This window comes from Microcebus murinus, chromosome 2 (genome assembly GCF_040939455.1).
Source record: "Microcebus murinus isolate Inina chromosome 2, M.murinus_Inina_mat1.0, whole genome shotgun sequence".
Lineage (NCBI taxonomy): Eukaryota > Metazoa > Chordata > Mammalia > Primates > Cheirogaleidae > Microcebus > Microcebus murinus.
Window position 1 is genome coordinate 14,960,319 of NC_134105.1, and position 18,171 is coordinate 14,978,489.

Here is an 18,171-nt window from a genome sequence, read left to right on the forward strand (position 1 = left end):
AGCCGAGTGCCTGGCACCAGGTCCTTGGTAAATGATAACCGCCGCTGTTCCTGTTTTGAATCAAGGCGGGAGGGACCCACTTTTGGGGGGGAGGCAGTGACAAGGGCTCCAGGGGACAGAAACAAAGCAGAAGCACCCAATTGGCGCTCAATAACAATTTCCTGAATTTGGAAGTGGCATCTAGATGCACCAGGTTGGCGCTGGCAAGTGCCATAGCTTGGAGCCACCCTGCCCAGGGGAGGGAGTGTTGCCTCAAGATGGGGCGAGCTCGGGGTCCCTCAAACCCTAGGTCCCCTGGGAGCTCTGACAAGCAGGAACTGAAAATAAAAACGGGCCCCAGCCAGTGGACCTGGATCCTGATGAGGAGTCTGCAGCCTCAGGAGGGGGAACCTCCCTTCCTCCCCTCTCCCCGCTCACTCTAGTTGTCTCCTTCCCAGGTCTTCCCTCCTCCTGGTGGCCTTCCAGGATGACACCTATTTTGGTTGGACTCTTGGAGCTTCAAAAGATGACCCAATTCTCCAAACCGTAGATGGACTCTCAAAGTCTGTGTGACATTTTCTTGGTATGGACTGCAGAGTGGACCTCAAAGGGAAGGGATTGCTGGGATATTTTGACAGTTTGTGGGACAAAGGGACAGAAAAGGTCTGGGTGCCATAGACTTCAACCGCCCTAAACTGCCCATTCCTCCACTGGGCTCCTACACCACCCACTCCTCAGAGTGCGAAGCTCCTGGTTAAGTCGCCTTAGACATAAGTGGGCTCTGAACCCCAGGGGCCCTGCCTGGGCGATGCCTGCCGGCCCCTGCAGCCCACCCACCATCCGGGTCTCAGTACAGCGTGTTAATGATGATGGTGATGAAGGCTGTCAGAGCAGGGCTGGGCTCACGGGGATGAACAAGGGGTTGTGTCCTCCCCCAGGGGACAGCCGTGCACAAAACCATGGCTGCACGGACAGGTCCATTCCACAGCGCGGGGTGGGCCCCCCCCCCAGATACCCTCCACAGGCCCCCTCCACCCTCCAACTGCATCGGGAGTAAGATCGACAGAGAAAGAGAAACCCTATGCACAGATAGAAGAGTCTGCAGGGAGGGGCTCGCGGGCTCGCTCAGAACAACAAGGCAGGGAGGGGAGGCCTGGGGTCTGCCTGCCAGGGCCCAGCCCACCCCTGCCAGCGTGACACCCCCCCACCCCCAGGCCCTCGGGTCAGCGCCAAGGCCCACTCTCCCAGTCGGAGGCCCCAGCCCAGCCCCAGCGCCTGGGAAAGCCGCCTGTTTTGTTCCCAGCACCCCCCCCCCTTTTTTTTTCATTCATTGCAGTTCCGTCCCTTTCGAAGCCGCAGGGACCCGGGTGGCAGGGCTGAGGCGAGGGGGTGGCACTCCCAGCCCTGACAGGTAGGGCCAGCCCCCGCTTTGGGCAGCCCCTTCCCCCGCCCTCCCCCCGGGTCCCCTCTCCCTGCCCCTGTCAGCCGCGCCAGACGCTCTCCGGCTTTGCAGCATTCAATAAAAATTGAGAAACATTTGGGCTGAAATCGCTGCTTTATCTGGAGGAGCCACAGCGCCGGGAGAGACCACTGCTGCGCGGGGGGAGCCCGGGGTCTCCGGCGCCGGGGTGCGAGGGGTCGCCGCGCTCCAGCGCCCGTGCTGCCCCCGGGTGGCCCCGCGGGCGCTGGGGGCACGGGGCCCAGGGCGGCGCGCGGCCAGCCGGGGGCCGGGGCGCGCGTGGGGGGCGGCGGCCCGGCCGGGCTCCCCCCGCGCCCGCGGCTCAGGTGGGCCGTGCCCAGCGCTGGCGGAGCCCGGGTCCCCGTTCTGCCCGGGCTGGATGGCTCATTCTGCTGGCTGCGCGGTGGCGGCGGCTGTGTGTGCGCCGCGCCTCGCCGCTCCCCCCGGCCCCCCGAGCCCGGGGCGCGCGCTCCCGCCCGGGCCGCCCGAGCCCCGCGGCGCCGCGGCCCGAGGCCCGGGGAAGCGCAGCCATGGCCCTGCGGAGGCTGGGGGCCGCGCTGCTGCTGCTGCCGCTGCTCGCCGCCGTGGAAGGTGAGCGGCGGGCGGGGATGGGGGCGGGGAGCGGCCGGGCACGGGCTGCCGCGGCGCCCACCTCCGCCCCGCGGCCCGCAAAGTTTGCCCGGGGGCTGGCGCCGGGCGCAGGTGGCCGCAGGGAGGTGTGTCCGGCCGCGCCGGGAGGAGCGGGCCCCGCGGGCGCCCGGGGAGCGGCGGGCGCTGATTGACTGTGCCAGGAGAGGCGAAGGGACCATCTTGCCGAGGCTTTGTAGCCAGCCCGGCGAGCGCCGCCCAGGGCTGGGGGCTGCCCACGCGCGCTCGCCGCCCCCGGCCGGGCAGCCGCTGGCGCCGGCCTGGCCTTGCTCGCGCCGGGTGCAGGGCGCGGGCCGGGGGCCCTGCGCAGTCGGGGCTGGAAAGTTTGGCAGGGAGCGGACGGAGGGAGGCACCGCGGCTGGCCGGGGTGGGGGCTTCCAGCCCGCGCCCCCGGGATGGGGCCCGGCGCCCCGGAGAGCGGGAGCAAGTGCGCCGGCCTCCGCGTCTGTGCTTGCCCATCGCCCGCGGCGTACAATGGGGTCCCCTCCCCGGGAGGACTGGGGGGATGGGTCCGTGGGCATCTCTCCGCCGCGCGGGGTCTCCGGGCACCCGTGCCGGCCACCGCCCCGCGGCCGCAGAGCTCAGCGTGGCGGCTGGAGCCCCGGGAACTCTCCAGCTGCCGCCAGGGCCGGACCAGATGCTCTTGCCATGTGTTGGCCTTGGCCAGGGTCGCCGGGCCCTCTCTCCATGGCCTCGTGTGTTGGTACCACCCGACCCCCAGGGGGGCAGGGGTGGCTGCCAGGTCTCCCGAGCTAGCTTGCTCTGGAGGGAAAGTTAGTGGGGTCTGGGTGTGTCCACTACGAATGGCCGAGTTCGCAGGGCAAGAAATGAATGTGAATAATGGTTCTCATGTGTACTGCACTTTACAGTTTTCAAACCGCTTTACAGTTTATGAAGTACTTTGCACTATACATAGTTCTCTGTGGTTTACAGCGTGCTGCATAGTTGACAAGGTACTTTAAGCTTTACAAAGTGCTTTCCCGCTCACAATTTTGTTGGATCCCTCAAAATAAGCCTTCTGGGGAAGCCAGGTGAGTGTGATTCTTACTCCCTTTTAACAGATAGGGAAACTGAGGCTCAGAAAAGTCCGGTGACCTACTCATGGCCACTGGGTGATGAAAGTAGAACCTGGGTCTTGCGAACTGGAACCCACTTTGCTAGGTTTTCTTGCCCCCAAACAAGGTAACCCCTTCCAGGATTCTGCGACCATGGGCTGAGGGGTGAAGCAGGTGTACCCTCTTCTCAGGCCACTTGTGGGGGTGGGGAGCCCCTTCCCCTCTTGCAGCTTAAACAAAACTCATCAGACCAGGCATGGGGGCTGCAGCCTCTGGGCACGCGTGGTGGGGGACCCTGTGTTGTAACTTTAGTTTCTCTCTCCGTAATGAGCGCTTCGGTTACCGCAGTCAGGGGTGGGGGTGTGCCTGGATGGCAGCCACAGTTTCTGGCACCGAGGCAGCTGTCCTCCGGCTCCTGGAGGATTTGGCGGCTGCCTGTGGTTTCCCGACTGGGGCCACCGGGGCACTGAGGTGCCCTGGGCCCTGGGTGTGGAGGGCAGCCCTGGCCCCGGCTGCTGGCGGGAGCTCCCTGGAACATGGCTGAGGTACCACTTATTAACTCTGGCTTTGGGGAAATGACTCATGCATTGGCCCACTATACGTTGGGATGTTTACAGTATTATGGGGAGCTTGGCATAAATATTGCTATTTAGGTTGCAGTCAGCGGTGCTGGAGGGGAAGAAAATTGGCCCCTCTCTCGTTGGAAGAGGCCTGGGTGTGTTTCCAATTACCTCGGGGTAGATGGAAGGGCCATGTCTGTCCAGCCGTGGCCCTGGCAGGGGGCGGCTGGAATCTGGTGGGTTGTGGCCACACTGGACCCTGGCGCTGGACACAGGGCTGGTGGACGGCTGACGTCACAGGAGGGGATCGCTGCTTGGGGCTGGGGTGGGCAAGGGCAGCCACAGCAGGGCGGGAGGAGGACGCCGCGGTGGACCCCCAGACCTTGCTGCAGCCTCTCCCTTTCTTTGCTCCCTGGACACTAAGGAATTTAGTCCATTGGGGTTAATGAGAGCCGGCCGGCTGGATGGGGAGAGCGGATGAGCGGGAGGACAGGGTCTGCTTCTAAATTACTGTGGGACCCTGCACCAGCTGTCTTCCCTATAGGGGCCTCAGTTTCCCTGGGTGTAAAGCGGTCTGGCTAATCTCTTGGGATCCCATCATCTGCACCCTACTCACCCTCTTTGAGCCCCATTTTCTTCATCTGTCAAATAAGGGTGATCATGAAGCCCATCCTGCCTGTCTCATGGGGTGTTTGTGAAGATTCGGCCAGATAACCGATAAGGGCAGTCTGTCTTTTAGGACTCGGTGTGGCCTTTGGGACGGCTGTGCTGCCTGCGGCACATCCTGGGAGCCGCAGGACTGTGGAAACAGGACTGAGGCTGGGAGGGGTGGGGGTGTAGTGGGAGGGCAGCCCGAGGCCACCACTCCCTTCCCTCCGCCCCCTGGCCTGGCCGGTAGGGCCCTAGGAAATCCCCAGCTCCGGCCTGTGGAGCCGCAGGGAGGAGGGGGTGGGGTGTGTGCTGGGGGAAGGGTGCACCTGGGTTAGCATGGTAAGCTCAGTGTCTCCCCAAACCCATGAGACCCCCCAATGGAACCATGGTTTCCTCGTGTGGAGCATGCGGCGTGAGGGCTTAGAGAGGGACGTGCCCAGCAGGAGAAGAGGCCGGTGGCCGACCCACTAGATGGAATGCAAAGGTTGAGGTCTAGAGAAAAGCAGTCTCCTTACATTTGCCCGTTTGCTCTCCAAATACGTGTGGAGTGTCCTCTCTGGCCGGTGTGGTGCAGAGCCCTGGAGCAGGCAGGGACGCGAGGGACAAGCTGGCAGGGAAAGCAGTTGGCAAGACGCAACGCCGCCAGTGCACCCGGAGTGCTTCCAGAAGGAAGCCGCGAGCCGCCCGGAGCAGCAGGGGCGGTTCAGGACGGAGACGGTTATTCCGTCTTTCATGGCTGTGTGCTTCGCCTCGTTTCTCACTATTGACTCTCCCCGCAACGAAGCTCCCTTGGCCACCTGTCACGCCGACGACTGGGCTCTTCTCAGGAGTTGAGGAGGTTGACTTTGGGACTTAGAGGACCAGGACAGTTTTGCCTGGGAAAGGAAATGGCATCTGAGAAGACATGGAAGCGGGATGATCAGGCACTCACTCTGTGTCCGAGGCGGGGTGGGTGTTGAGGACGGCAGTGGGAGGGCGGTGAGACTGAGAATGGAGGGCAGCGCAGGCCCTGATGGGCTAGCTTGGAAGGCTGGGGAGTTTGGATTTGATGCTGAGGGCAGTGGGAGCCACTGAAGGTTCTTGAGCCATCGAGGGACCTGGCCAGATTCCTGTTTGGGAAGATTGCTAACTTCCAGTGCGTGTGATGTTCCGAGGAGCCAGATCTGGTCCTGTGCAGTGAGGACAAGGCCAGCTTGTCTGTTCCTCGCTAGACTGTGGGCTCCCTGAGGGCAGAGACCCATCTGGCTCATTTTTTCATCCACAGTTGTGATCTAAAGAGCTCTGTTCAAATTCTACCTCCCTGGAGGCCTTCCCTGATTACCTCGTCTGAGCAGGCCCAGTTCTGCTACTTTCTGTCCCACCTGCTTTGTTTTGCTTCGTAACATCCCCTGCCACCTGAAAGAGTGTCAGGGACTTGTTTAGTGTCTGGCTGGCCCACGAGCCTGTGGACCCAGGACTTCATCCGCCACGTTTGCTGCCACGTCCCCAGGGCCCCGCACCGTGCCCGGCCACCTGGGCGCTCAGCAACTGACGGCACTGACGGCCGAGGGACACGGATTGGACTGAATGCCGAGTGACCGTATCATGTTGTTTCATGTGATCGGTGTCAGGAGAATGACACAGAGACGCAGGAAGGTCCACCTGGCTGGGGAAATCAAGGAAATCTTCCCAGACGGAGACACCAGGGGGATGGCCTGGGCACAGAGGCAGGGAAGCGTCTGGGGTAATAAATAGCCCAGTTCAGCCAGAGCAGAGAGTTCACGTGGCTGAGCTGGCCAGACAAGTCCCCTCTGATGGGGCTGGGGAGCCTGCCTCCCTGCCCCCACTGTCTCTCCCACCCCCATCCCAGCCCCGCTGGGCCCACTGCTCAGGAGTTACCTGTCTAACACCCTGCGACCTTCAGTGGGATTAATTCGGAATTGGTTTTCCTTTTATGTTTGTTTCTTTTGCTTCTCATTTTTAAAGGAGGCTGCTTTCATGTGTCCGTCTTAGCCTGGAAATCAGGGCTTAGATTTCAAACTCAAATGCTGTAGATTCAAAAGCAAGTTGACTTCATTCATTCACTTATTCATCCCTCTGTCCTTCTATATATTTTAAAAGAGTCACCAGGCACCCAGTCTGTGTCAGGTGCTGAGAGGGAGAGGGGGTTCTGGCTGCGGTGGGGAGCAGGACCCCCTGAATTCGTAGACAGAGCAGGGTGGAGAAAAGCCACAGTCTTTGGGGACAAACAGACGTGGGTTCTAATCCCAGCACACACCGAGTGCTCCGGGGCAAGGAGCTCAGACTCCCTGGACTTTAGTTTTCTTGGGGTCCCGTGAACACCGTGACAAGTGTCCGGCACTCGGGCACATGGCCATGTACGTTAAATGTTGGTCTCGACCTCTCTGAGGTCCCTCCCCTGCAGTGCCCATGGTCAGTGATGGTGGCATCCTCATCTGGCCCCCTTTTTGGCATTTGGATTGTCCAGGCAACAGATCGGCCCTCAGTGTCTCAACCCACTCCACCTGCTACAGGTTCCCCACCCTGGTGGACTCGGGCCCCATCTCTGCCTCCTTCTGGACCCTGGCAGGGGAGAAAACTCAGGTTCTTAGCCCAAGGGGGCTCTCAGATGGACCTCGTAAGTCCTCTGTGATCACCCTGAAATCGTAACAGAACATGGGGTGTTAATGTGGATTTCCTGGGCAGGGAGCTATAGTTTTGTGAGATTCTCACAATGGTTGTGAAAATACCAGTCTACACGGGGCACACAGTAGGGCTTACGTCCCCCGTCTCTGGAGTCCTGGGTTTACCTCCCCACTTCCTCCCAGCCCCCAGCCCTGCTGTGGCCCCTGTCCCTCCCATGGGGTTGTCATTCCTGGTGCCTTTGGCCCTCCTTCATTGAAGTTCGGCATCAGTGACAAGGCAGGGACGGGTTCTCTGGGCAGCTCTGCCGGGCACTCAGCCCAGGGTAGTGGCTGGTCAACCGTGCCTGCCCAGAGCTCACCCATGAGTTTAGGCCGGAGACTCTCTTCATACAGAAAGGCCCTAACAGGAAGGGGCAGATGGAGCTGGCTGTGACAGGAGGCCTGGGCCGAGCAAGGCAGGGACCTGTGCTCCCACCAAGGGCTGGGCGGGTGCAGATCGGGGCGGACTTGGCTTGACTTAGCTGGAGATTTGGTAGATGGGGAACAAGGGTAGGGAATATGGTGGTTTCTTTTTTATTTTTTGGAGACAGAGTCTTGCTCTGTTGCCCAAGGCTGGAGTGCAGTGGCATCATCACAGCCCACTGCAACCTCAAACTCCTAGGCTCAAGCGATCCTCCTGCCTGAGCCTCCCAAGAAGCTGGGACTACACGTGTGTGCCATCATACCCATCTAATTTTTCTGTTTTTAGTAGAGACAGGGGTCTCGCTCTTGCTCAGGCTGGTCTCGAACTCCTAAGCTTAAGCGATCCTCGCCTCTCAGAGTGCTAGGATTACAGGTGTGAGCCACCTTGCATGGTCAGAAATCTGTCTTTTTAACACACTCTTTCATTGGGCAGGCAAATTTGCCCCCCAGTGGCCTAAGATAAAACACAGGACTCCTGGGAAAGAGGAAGAGAAACCTCAGCAGGAAACTGGAAAAGACTGAAATGAAGTGAAATCAATCAGAGTTAGCGCCCAGTGGCCAGGCTGCCTGCCGCTCATGCATAAAAAGAGGGCAAGCGGGGAAGGCGGGAAGGCTGGAGGGAGAGAATGTTTGCACAGCTCCCAGGGGTGGGGCAGCGACCGTTGATTGTGGCAGCACCTGGAAGCTCCCTGATTGGGATCAGCACCGCAGTCTGTCTGATAAGGCTGCCTTGAAAGCCTTTTAGGGCCTTTTAAAGCAGCTGCCTTCCGGAGGGTGGGGGAGGGGACACCTGTCTCCCCAGCCCCCTGTGTCACCTGGGGGCTTACCGAGGCCACCCTCACTAGGTGAGCTTCCTGGAGCCATCTGCTGTCCCGTGCAGGCCCCTGGGAGTGGGAGTGTCCTCTGAGGGTGAGGCCTTGCCTGCTCCGTGGCTTGACCAAGTGATACGTTCTCTGAGCCTCAGTTTCCTCATCTGCAGAGTGGAGATACCTCCTGTCAAGAGGCTCATGGTGGGGACAGTGACCAGCAGAAAACCCTGCTACTCGGCTGTGCCCGGTATTCATGAGCCGTTGTGACCATGAAATGTCAGCAACACCCTCACCTCCGGCCAGACGTCCTGGCTCCTTTCTCTGAAATCCCACAGCCCTGCAGCTTAGCCCTCCCCCCCTTCCCTGTTCCATGAACAGCAGAGCCTGGGGGTTGGACGAAGGGTGTGTGGAGTCAGCCTGTCCCTTACTGTGTGTCCTCTGGCTTAGTACTGAACCTCTCTGAGCCTTGGTTCCCTCATCTCTCAAATGCAGTCCCCAGCTCTTGGGGCGGCTGTGAGGAGCGGGTGTGCTAGTCCGCGGAGGCTGAGCTGCGTGTGTGTCTCGGGTGTGATGAGCAGTAGATGTTAACTGTGTGCTGTCATTGCCGATGCCGGTGGGAACTGGATTCAGAGTCGGGGGACGGGGGTGCCATTGCACTAGGTTCTCTGTCGCTGGTTCTCCCCGCCCCTCCTGTCCCCAGCCTTACAGGGCAAGGGGCTGGCCAGCTCTTGCTGGGTGGTTAAAAGGCCCCTCCAGCCTGCCTCTCTGGGTTCCATCCAGGTGTTCCTCAGAGGCCCAGTCTCCACCCCAGGTTGACCTCCCTAATCCAGGAAAGGGGGGATCCTTCAAGGCCATGCCCTCCTTCTTGACGCCAGGCCTGCCAGGCACCAACTTCCTTGCCATGGTGGTGGCGATGGCCCTCAGTTCCTGTGGCAGGCGCTATGCTGGGGGCATTGTGCAGGTTGCCCCATGCGATGATCCCTCAGTTCCTGCGGCAGGCGCTATGCTGGGGGCATTGTGCAGGTTGCCCCATGCGATGGTCCCTCAGTTCCTGCGGCAGGCGCTATGCTGGGGGCATTGTGCAGGTTGCCCCATGCGATGGTCCCTCAGTTCCTGCGGCAGGCGCTATGTTAGGGGCATTGTGCAGGTTGCCCCATGCGATGGTCCCTCAGTTCCTGCGGCAGGCGCTATGCTGGGGGCATTGTGCAGGTTGCCCCATGCGATGATCCCTCAGTTCCTGCGGCAGGCGCTATGCTGGGGGCATTGTGCAGGTTGCCCCATGCGATGGCCCCAACAGCCCCACACGTGGCCGCCTTATTATGCCCATTTTGCAGATGAGGAAACTGAAGCTCTGAGAGCGACTGGCCCAGGTATACCTAGGGAGGGAATGGTGAGGTGGGGATTCGAACCCAGGCCGGGGTGACCCCGGAGCTCATGCTCTCTGCCACTTCTAGAACGTGCCTCCCTGCTCAGAGGTAAGGCTTGGCTCTGGCGAGGGTCTCCGAGGCAGCCGTCCAGCCTCTAACTCCATCAACATCCTGAGATAATGCAAGCAGGAGCATTCTGGAACTCACAAACCTGCCATAAAAATGCAATCTCTGTCATAATGGTCAGAATAATGTTGTTCTAACGTAGACAAATCGGGTGTTAACTCACTGCATTGTAAGGGGCGCCTCCGCAGAGAACTGACACGGTGGAACAGCCACAGGGCCGTTTGCAGCTTGTTATTCCAAATGTATCAACTCATCGAGTTCTCACAGCAATCCTGTAAGTGGGCAGGAGCCGCAGCGCCCACTTTAGAGATGAGGAAACTGAGGCCTGGGGCGGGGGACAACGTGACTTGACCAAAGCCAGTGACCAGACCAAGCTCAAAGCCCAAAGCCAGCCTTAACAGCCCGGAGATCACCAATCCAATTTGAATTCTTAGCCAACATTTGAAAATCAAGAGATTTTTAAAGAAAAAAGCCTGTTTCTGGCTCCTCTGAAAAGTCAGACAATCTGGTTTCGCTGGGCCCACACTCCCACATGGCCACAGTTGGCTGGAGCCGAATAGTAGGCACAGGGGACAGCTCACCACCAGCTTGTGGCCAACACATTTGTGCTCCTCATCTGGCCCCCACAGGGTTTGAGTTGTCTCCTTGTTCTGCCCCTGACTCTGTGTACGACCGGAGTCAATTTCTTCTCCTCCCTGGGCCTTAGTTGCCTCTTCTGTAAAATGAGGTGGTGGGGCTCAGTGGTTTTGGAGACCCCTTCCAGCTCCAGGACATGGTGCCCAGAGCTAGGCCCCCGGCAAGGAGGGAGAGTGACAACAAGCACAGGGCTCTGCCCCTAGAAAGTGCATCTCTTACCTGTTGCTGTGTAATGAGCCACCCCACAACTCATCCACGTAAAACAACAATGACTTTTCAGTTCTCCCGATTCAGTGGATCGGCTGGGCTCAGCCGGGTGTCTGTTCTGTTCCATCTGGGGTGAGCGTCACTCACAAGGCTGCGCTCAGCTGGGTTGGGCTGAAGGTTCCATCACAGCCTCAACATGCGTCTTGGAGGCCCTGGTATGGATGGCGGGAAGGCTGGGTCCCTGCTCCCTCCTCACCATCTCGCATCCTGTATTAGCCTGGACTGAGCTGCTTTTATGGCACTGGCTCCCAAGAGAGTGAAGCAGGAACCACAGGACTTCTTGAGGGCTAGGCTCTAATGTCACCAAATGTCATCTCTACAGCTTTCTGTTGGTCAGAGCAAGTCACAGAGCCAGCTCAGATCCATCCCAGGCTTCCTCATCAGCTTCAAGGAAAGGGAAAACATCCTGGGCTTGGTTTTCTACTCCATTGTTCCAGAGAAGGCCATTTCTTTTCTTATTTATTTATTTATTTATTTATTCATGAGACAGAGTCTTACTCTGTCACCGGGGCTAGAGTGCTGTGGTGTGAATCTAGCTCACAGCAACCTCAAACTCCTGGGCTCAAGTGATCCTCCTGCCTCAGCCTCCCGAGTAGCTGAGACTACAGGCATGCACCACCGTGCCTGGCCCCTTTTTCCATTTAATACAGAAAATTTGACTGTGGGTTGTCCAGGTTCCCCCCAGCACGTCCTGATCCACGGAATCAGGCAACACTCAGACTCAGTGGCCCCCCTGCCGCCTCTCCCACTTCTCTGGGTCAACCTGTGGTCCAGACTTAGATCTGGACCCCCTTTGTGGGAAGAGTGGCTTCGTGTTTAGCAAGGGCAGGGACTGCGGCAAACGTGTTTGGAAACAGCCCCTCCCCCCACACAGGGAGTTCACAGTCCAGTGCAGGGGTGGGGAGCAGCAGCCAGAAACCTCATTCCCCGCCTCTATTCCTCCCCACCCAGCCCCAGCCCTTCTCTGCCTGCGTCGTCTGCCAGTGTCATCTGCGTCCCCGAGAGGCCAGGGACTCTGCACTTCCCCCTGCACAGTGTACGGCCTGGCCCATGGCGGGCTCTAAATAGACGCTCGTGCAGTAAAGGACCCTACACGTTAAGAGAAGGAGGCCTTGGCCTGGTGGGACTGAACTCAAAGCATGGGTCCAAGGTGCCCTTGTGGCCCGGGGTGGGTCGGTTCACCCCTCTGGGCCTCAATGTTCTCATCAGTAAATGGGGAATGATAATTTCAGTCACTTCCGAAGGCTGCTCCAGGGAGCACCTGTGTTCTTCACTCAACTATAAAAGAGCCTGTGGATGGGTGGCCTCGGTGGCAGCTCCTGCGTTGTCCCCTGCAGGAGTAGGGAAGCTTTGGGGGAAAAGTAAGAGTTCTAAGTGCGTTGGCCCATTGCCATCAATCTCATTTTGGACCACAGGTTGGCCCCAGAGCACGTGGAGATCTGCACCAACAGTGAAGTGGGTAGGTGGGGCCTCTGAGCTCTGAGCATCAATTCCATGGAAGGGTCCCTGAGCAGTGCATGGTCCAATTTCATGTGTTAAACCACACACTGAGCGAGAAATGGGGCTTCTGTTTGCTGCCCGAGCAGGAGATCAAGCCCAGTGAGAGTCCTGGTTGCAGGCCCCAGCCTCGCAGGCTGGCCCAGCTGTGAAGGGGGGGTGGGGGGGCTGGGTGTGGGGTGCACAGTGGCACCCAGTAAGAGCACACGACCCGTCTGAGCAAGGCAGGTGCCACCCTCCTGACCATGCTGTCATGCAGGAATCCGTGTCCAGTTTCGCCAGATCTGATCTGCAAAGTTCTGATGCTTACGGGAAAACTGGTGTCTGAATGTTCGCTCATTTGATCTAAAATCCAGTCCTGGCCAAACGAAACCATGTTCGCCAGCTGGACGTGGCTCCCTGGCTGGTGGTTTACAAGCTCTGGCGTGGTGGGTGTTTGGGGTAAAGAAATAGCAAGGGTTCTGTTACCGCCATTGTACAGACGGGGACGTTGGGGTTCACAGGGCTCCGGGGACTTGCTCGAGGTCGCACAGCTGGTAGCAGTGGGGGTGGTAGAACGTGCCTCCTCACCTTGAATTGAGGAGTCTCTTTTCCTGTAACTCCCCTGCGTGGTCCGTGTCTCCCACCGTCCAGAACAGCCCGGGAGCAGCAGACCCGTCTTGCAGCCGTGGTTGGAGGCGGCGAGCGCGTCTTCCCCGGGTCTCTTTGTCAGGGCGGAGTTGGTGGAATGAATGAGAAGCACGTGGTCGAAGAACAGATCCGTGCCAGGCTGGACGTCTGGCTCTGACACTTACAGACAGCGTGACCTTGGCCCTTTTAACTTACGTCTTTGAGCCTCCGTTTCTTGAACTGTGAAACGCGGTGAGAAGAGGCTTTCTGGGAGAGGCGACTTCCAAGACGCTTCTTAAGGGGCAGCCAGGTGACGGGCAGCGCGGCCGGATGCCAGGCGGTGGGAGCGACGTCTGCAAAGGCCGGGATGGGGCTGCGAGTGTGTGTGATGTGTCTGGGGCTGGAGGGGTCCTGTGTGGCTGAGAATGGGGCGTGCCAAGCGCTGGGGCGGGGTGCAAGCTGCCTGGCCCCAGCGGGGAGAGAGCGTGGGGTCAACATTCCCATTATGGCGACGACATATGTCCGCAGCACCAACTTGTCACTTGGCCTGAGTCCATGGGAAGCCGGAAGGACAAAAAGCATCTGAAACGTGTAAGTGGGGAGAAAGCGGCTTAGCGCACAGTGGGATGCGTCCTGCCTGAATGGGGCTTCTCCGCCCCTCGCGGGGAGGCAGAGCCTGGGAACAGCCTCAGCCAGAGCCCGCAGGCTCTTTCTGGAACCCACGAAAGGCCGTGGCCCAGGGAGTCTGTACGAGTCACGGCCCTGGCCAGGACATCCTCTTGCCTGTCCCCGTCAGCGTCAGCTGTCACTCCCCACGGCCTCAGATGGCAGCTCCCGTGGCTCTCGGGGAGAACGGCGGCAAAGAGCTCCTGAGCTGCCGAGGGGCCCCGACGCTGGGTGCCGCGCTGGCCCGGAAGCACAGCCACGCCAGCAGCGGGACTCCCTTGTGCCCGGCCCCTTCTGGAGCTGAAAGGCCGTGAGGCTGGGCCCCAGTCCAGGAGGTGCTGGGGGAAGGATCCCCATGTGGAGACAGGCAGAACCGTGTTCAAATCCTGGCTTTTCCGCCTGCCGGCTGCATCAGCTGGGGTGAGTCAGCTGTCCCCCCTTAGCCTGAGCTTCTCCTCTATAAAACAAGGAGAATATCACCTACCCCATGGTGGCGTTTGGGGAATGAAAAGAGCTCATGTATGAAAAAAGCAGGTTTTTTTTTACCGAACCCCTCCCTTGCCTCAGGGTCTCAGCTACTCAGTGAGAGGAGTAATAGTAGTAATAATAACAGCAGCGTCTGGCATTTTTCGAGGACTTGCTAAAGACCACACACTGGGCCTAGGTATCGTTGTTACCCACATCTTAGAGATTAAAAAATTAAGGCTTAGAAAAGGAAAATAATTTGCCCGTGGTCATTTGGCCTGTAATAGTGGAGCTAGAACCAATCTTAGGCTGTCTGGCCCCAAGATACATTGAAAAAGACCTTCCTTCCTTCCTTCCTTCCTTCCTTCCTTCCTTCCTTCCTTCCTTCCTTCCTTCCTTCCTTCCTTCCTTCCTTCCTTTTCTTTCTTTCCATCTTTCCATCTTTCCTTCTTTTTTCCCTCCCTTTCTTTTCTTTCTTTTCCTCCTTTCCTTCTTTCTTGATGGGGTCTTGCTATATTGCCCAGTCTGGAGTGCAGTAGCTATTCATAGGCACAACCATAGCACAATGCAGCCTCGAACTTCTGGCCTCAGATGATCCTCCCACCTCAGGCTCCACAGTAGCTGAGACTACAGGCATGTGTCACTGTGCCCACCTAAAAACTGATTTCTTTTCATCTTCTTTTTAATATTTTAAATATACAGAAAAGTTGAAAGTATAGTAAAAAAAAAAAAAAAAACCCATGTAGCCTTCACCAAGAGTCAACAACTGTGAACATTTTTAATGCATTTGCTCACTTGTGTGTATGCTCTCTCCCTCTCCCCCGTGGTGTGTGTGTGTGTGTGTGTGTGTGTGTGTGTGTGTTTTCCTAACCCATTTGTACATAAGTTGCAGACATGGACAAAGAACTGAGAATTGACTCATGTGTGTCTAGGGCCTACTTTCTTAACCACTATTTTAGACCACTTTGCCTGGCACACAGTAGGACTTGAGTGTTGGCAGTGACTGGGAAGAATGGCCAGTATTACCTATGGCGTGCCAGGTACTCCACCTGTACCATCTCGTTCGGTCCTCATGGTGGCCTAGCATACAGAGCTATTAGCGTCTTCTTTATTTTCAGAAGAGGGAAGACTAAGAGGTTAAATAACTTGCAGCAAAATGTGAGGTTGGGACTTATACCTGGGTCTGCTTGGCAGCAAAGCCCGTTCCACACAATTGTGGGGCGCCCACTTTTCTGTCGTCCAGGTTTACCTGTGTTGTAGCCACCAGAGCACAGTCCAGGACAACAGACGGCAACTTCTCACCCGCTTGCTGTAGGACGTGGCCCTTTCTTTCTAGGAATCAAGAGAAATTATAGAATCTGGTAGACTTGGGTAAACTGGGGACCCACAGCTAACCAAGTAGTTATGAGGACCAAGGCTTTGGCCTCCTAGACCCACGATGCTGTTTCATGTGCACCTGCCCCTCCCCCTGGCCTGCGTACCCTTCTCAGCTTCTCTCTCTGGTCAAATCTCCCTGCTCGTGAAGATCGAACTGGAGCATCTCCTCCTGTGAAGGCTGCCCTGACCTCTCTCTCTGAATCCTCCCCATTCTGTCCTTGGTGGCCTCTATGTCCTTGGTGGTACCTTGCATGTGCCTCTTATATATTGCCCAGGTTAGACCATACTGGGTACTGGGCCAGTATGTCTGATATCCCCCCACCATACTGGGAGATTCTCAGCCATACTGGTTGGATAGTGTACACTTGGACAGTTGGATGAGCAGTTAGGTGGGTGGTTGAGTGATTGATGATTGGATGGGTGAGTGTACAGATTGGATGATTAGAAGAATGATGGGCAGGTTGATCATTAGATGGATGATAGACAGATAGAAAGAATGAAAGATAGTTTCATGGAGATAACATGGATTGAATAGTTGGATGGTTGGATGGTTGGCTGGCTGGCTGGCTGGCTGGCTGGATAGTTAGGTGGATAGCTAGATAGAAAGATGATATCGTAGAGATTGCATGGATGCCTGGACGGGTGTATAGGGTGCATGTTTTGGATAGTTGGGTGGATAATCGATGGATGAATGAACAAACACCAGAATGCAGTTCTCCCCCTCAGTTTCCCTGTGGGATCCAGACTGTGATATTTCCTTATCCTCCAGTTTCTGGCCCTGGAAAGAGCCAGCAAGCAGCACACTCCCCAGGTTTGGAGAAACCTGCTGAGCCACTGACTATGGATTTGCCAAAGTTTCTACACTGGGAAGTTCCGGAGAAGTTGGCCCCCACAGTGAATTTCGGCAGAGTAAATCCTATTTTCCCATTGACTTGGCTCACACTTTTGGAGATTTGTTCCTGCTGTCAGGGCTTGGTGCTCTCAGAGCCTGGTGACAGGTGGGGGAGAGCTGGAACTCCCCTGGGCGTCAGCTGTCCCGGGCTCCCACTCACTCCACCTTGAGAGCAGGCTGATGCTGGCCAGGAGCACAGGAGCTCAGAGCCGGGGGAGCGGCAATGGCAGGGAACAGAGCTGGCATCTGGCCCCAGAAGCCTCCCCTGCCGGTGGGACGCTCTGCCGCCAGGCTTCCGGGATAGCACGCCCGGTCTCCTCCAGACTCGCCTGTTCATCTTTCCATGCATCCTTCCCTCCCTCCTTCCCACAACCCCACCCGCTCCTTCATTCGTCCATCCGTCATCAATTATTTTTGAAACCCTCTAGGATGCTAGGGGACATGGACAGAAATGAAAGAGAATCCACATTCTGATGGCAAAGAATTATATCCCAGTGGAGACGATGGGCAAGGCCTCCTCCTTCTTCTTCCTCTTCCTCCTCCTCTCCTTTCCCTTCTTTTCTTTCTCCTTCTTCTCCTCCTCCTCCTCTTCCATCCTCATTGTCGCAGCCTCCCCTGCGTGCAGGCACCATCCTGGGTGCTTTCCTGACGCGCTGTCATTTATTCCTCTCAACAGCCCTGCGCCGCGGTTGTTAACACTCATTGTGCAGCTGTAAAAGCAGGTTCAGAGAGGTTTGAAGTGTGCCCAGGGTCACACTTTTTGGTACAGGCTTGTGTGTGAGACGGGGTGTGCTGAGTGCGGAGGGGAAAGTCTCCCAGCCCGTGCTGACTGGAGGCGTATTCGCCTGGTAGGATTAAGGAATAAATGCCGTTCTTAGCGGAGGCGGCAGCCTACCCAAAGGCCTAGAGGCCAGAAAGGGGCAGGCTCGTGGAAGCCACCGCGAGTCGAAGTGTGTGAAAGTGGGAAATGGGAGGGGAGGCTGAGAGCGGAGGTTTGAGCCAGTGGAGAGGCTAGAGGGAGAGGCTACAGCTGATGCTGGAGGAAACAGGGAGCCCCTGGAAGAAATGAAAAGTAGGGGAGGGTTCAGGAAGATGCGGCAGAAGCTGGCGTGGGAGGAGGATCCAGGGCAGGGAGAGGCAGGCTGGAGGCCAGGAGGGCTGCGTGGGCCTGGCCTCTATATGCCAGACTCCGGGTGCAGCCTGCTCCTGCCTGGCCAGCTGCTCCAGCAGTGGGAGAGGCCAGGATGAAGCCCACATCCTTGGAGACTAGACCGGGATGGTAGGGACCATGGCAGAGTGAACGAGTCAGGGCAGGGCAGCTGCCTGCTTCCCGTCTCCCCTTGCTGGAGTCCCCAGCTCCCAGGGAGTGCCTCCAGGTCCTGTCCCACCCTGCCCACTTCACTCCTTGGTGCCAGGGAAAGGTGGCAGGCACCTGGTGGGGCCCAGCTCTTCCAGAGAGCCTGGACAACCCAAGCAGCACCCTGAGAACCATCCCAGAATCTAAAATGCCAGAGCTGGGCATGCAGGGAAACTGAGTCCCAGAAAGGGGCAGCTGCCTGCCTGAGGTCACACAAAGCCAGTGACAGGGCTGGAACTTGTAACTAGGCCCATAGCCTCTAAAACTCTTTCCAAAGGAGAGAAGAGCTTTAAAATCAGTGACTCCCTTTTCTAGCTGTGAAGACTTAGACGGATTATTTGACACCTGCCTCTAGCCCTTTTGAGAGTGAGGTGGAATAAAAATAAATGGGCACTTAAAAATTTTCTTAACCACTCCAAACCTCAGTTTACCCTGCTGTAAAATGGGGATAATAATGACAACAACAAAAAATGCAGCATTATTTAGTCATCGTTTTTCTCCGTGTAAGAAGGTAAGCTTCACAAAGGCAGGGGTTTGTGTCTCTTTGGTTTGCAGGTGCCCAGCATAGTACCTGGGACGTAGCAGGTACTCAGTAAACAACTACTGAGTGAGTGAGTGAGTGAGTGAGGAATACCTTCTTATCCCGTGCCTGGCACTGCACAAAC

General features: G+C 57.5%; 1 protein-coding gene across 3 annotated transcripts in view; it reads left to right on the top strand.

Annotated features, from left to right (window-relative positions):
• Positions 1-1,929: 1,929 nt before the first annotated feature.
• EPHB2 (EPH receptor B2) overlaps positions 1,930-18,171 on the top strand; it is a 176,406-nt gene continuing 160,164 nt past the window's right edge. For 2 of the 3 annotated variants that reach the window (XM_020281000.2, XM_075994868.1), the window contains exon 1: positions 1,950-2,029. In XM_020281000.2, coding sequence (XP_020136589.2) covers positions 1,969-2,029 — 61 coding nt within the window. In that variant the 5' untranslated portion in view covers positions 1,950-1,968. Of the gene's footprint in view, positions 2,030-18,171 lie in introns of all 3 variants that reach the window. The other variant, XM_075994870.1, reaches the window with a different exon arrangement.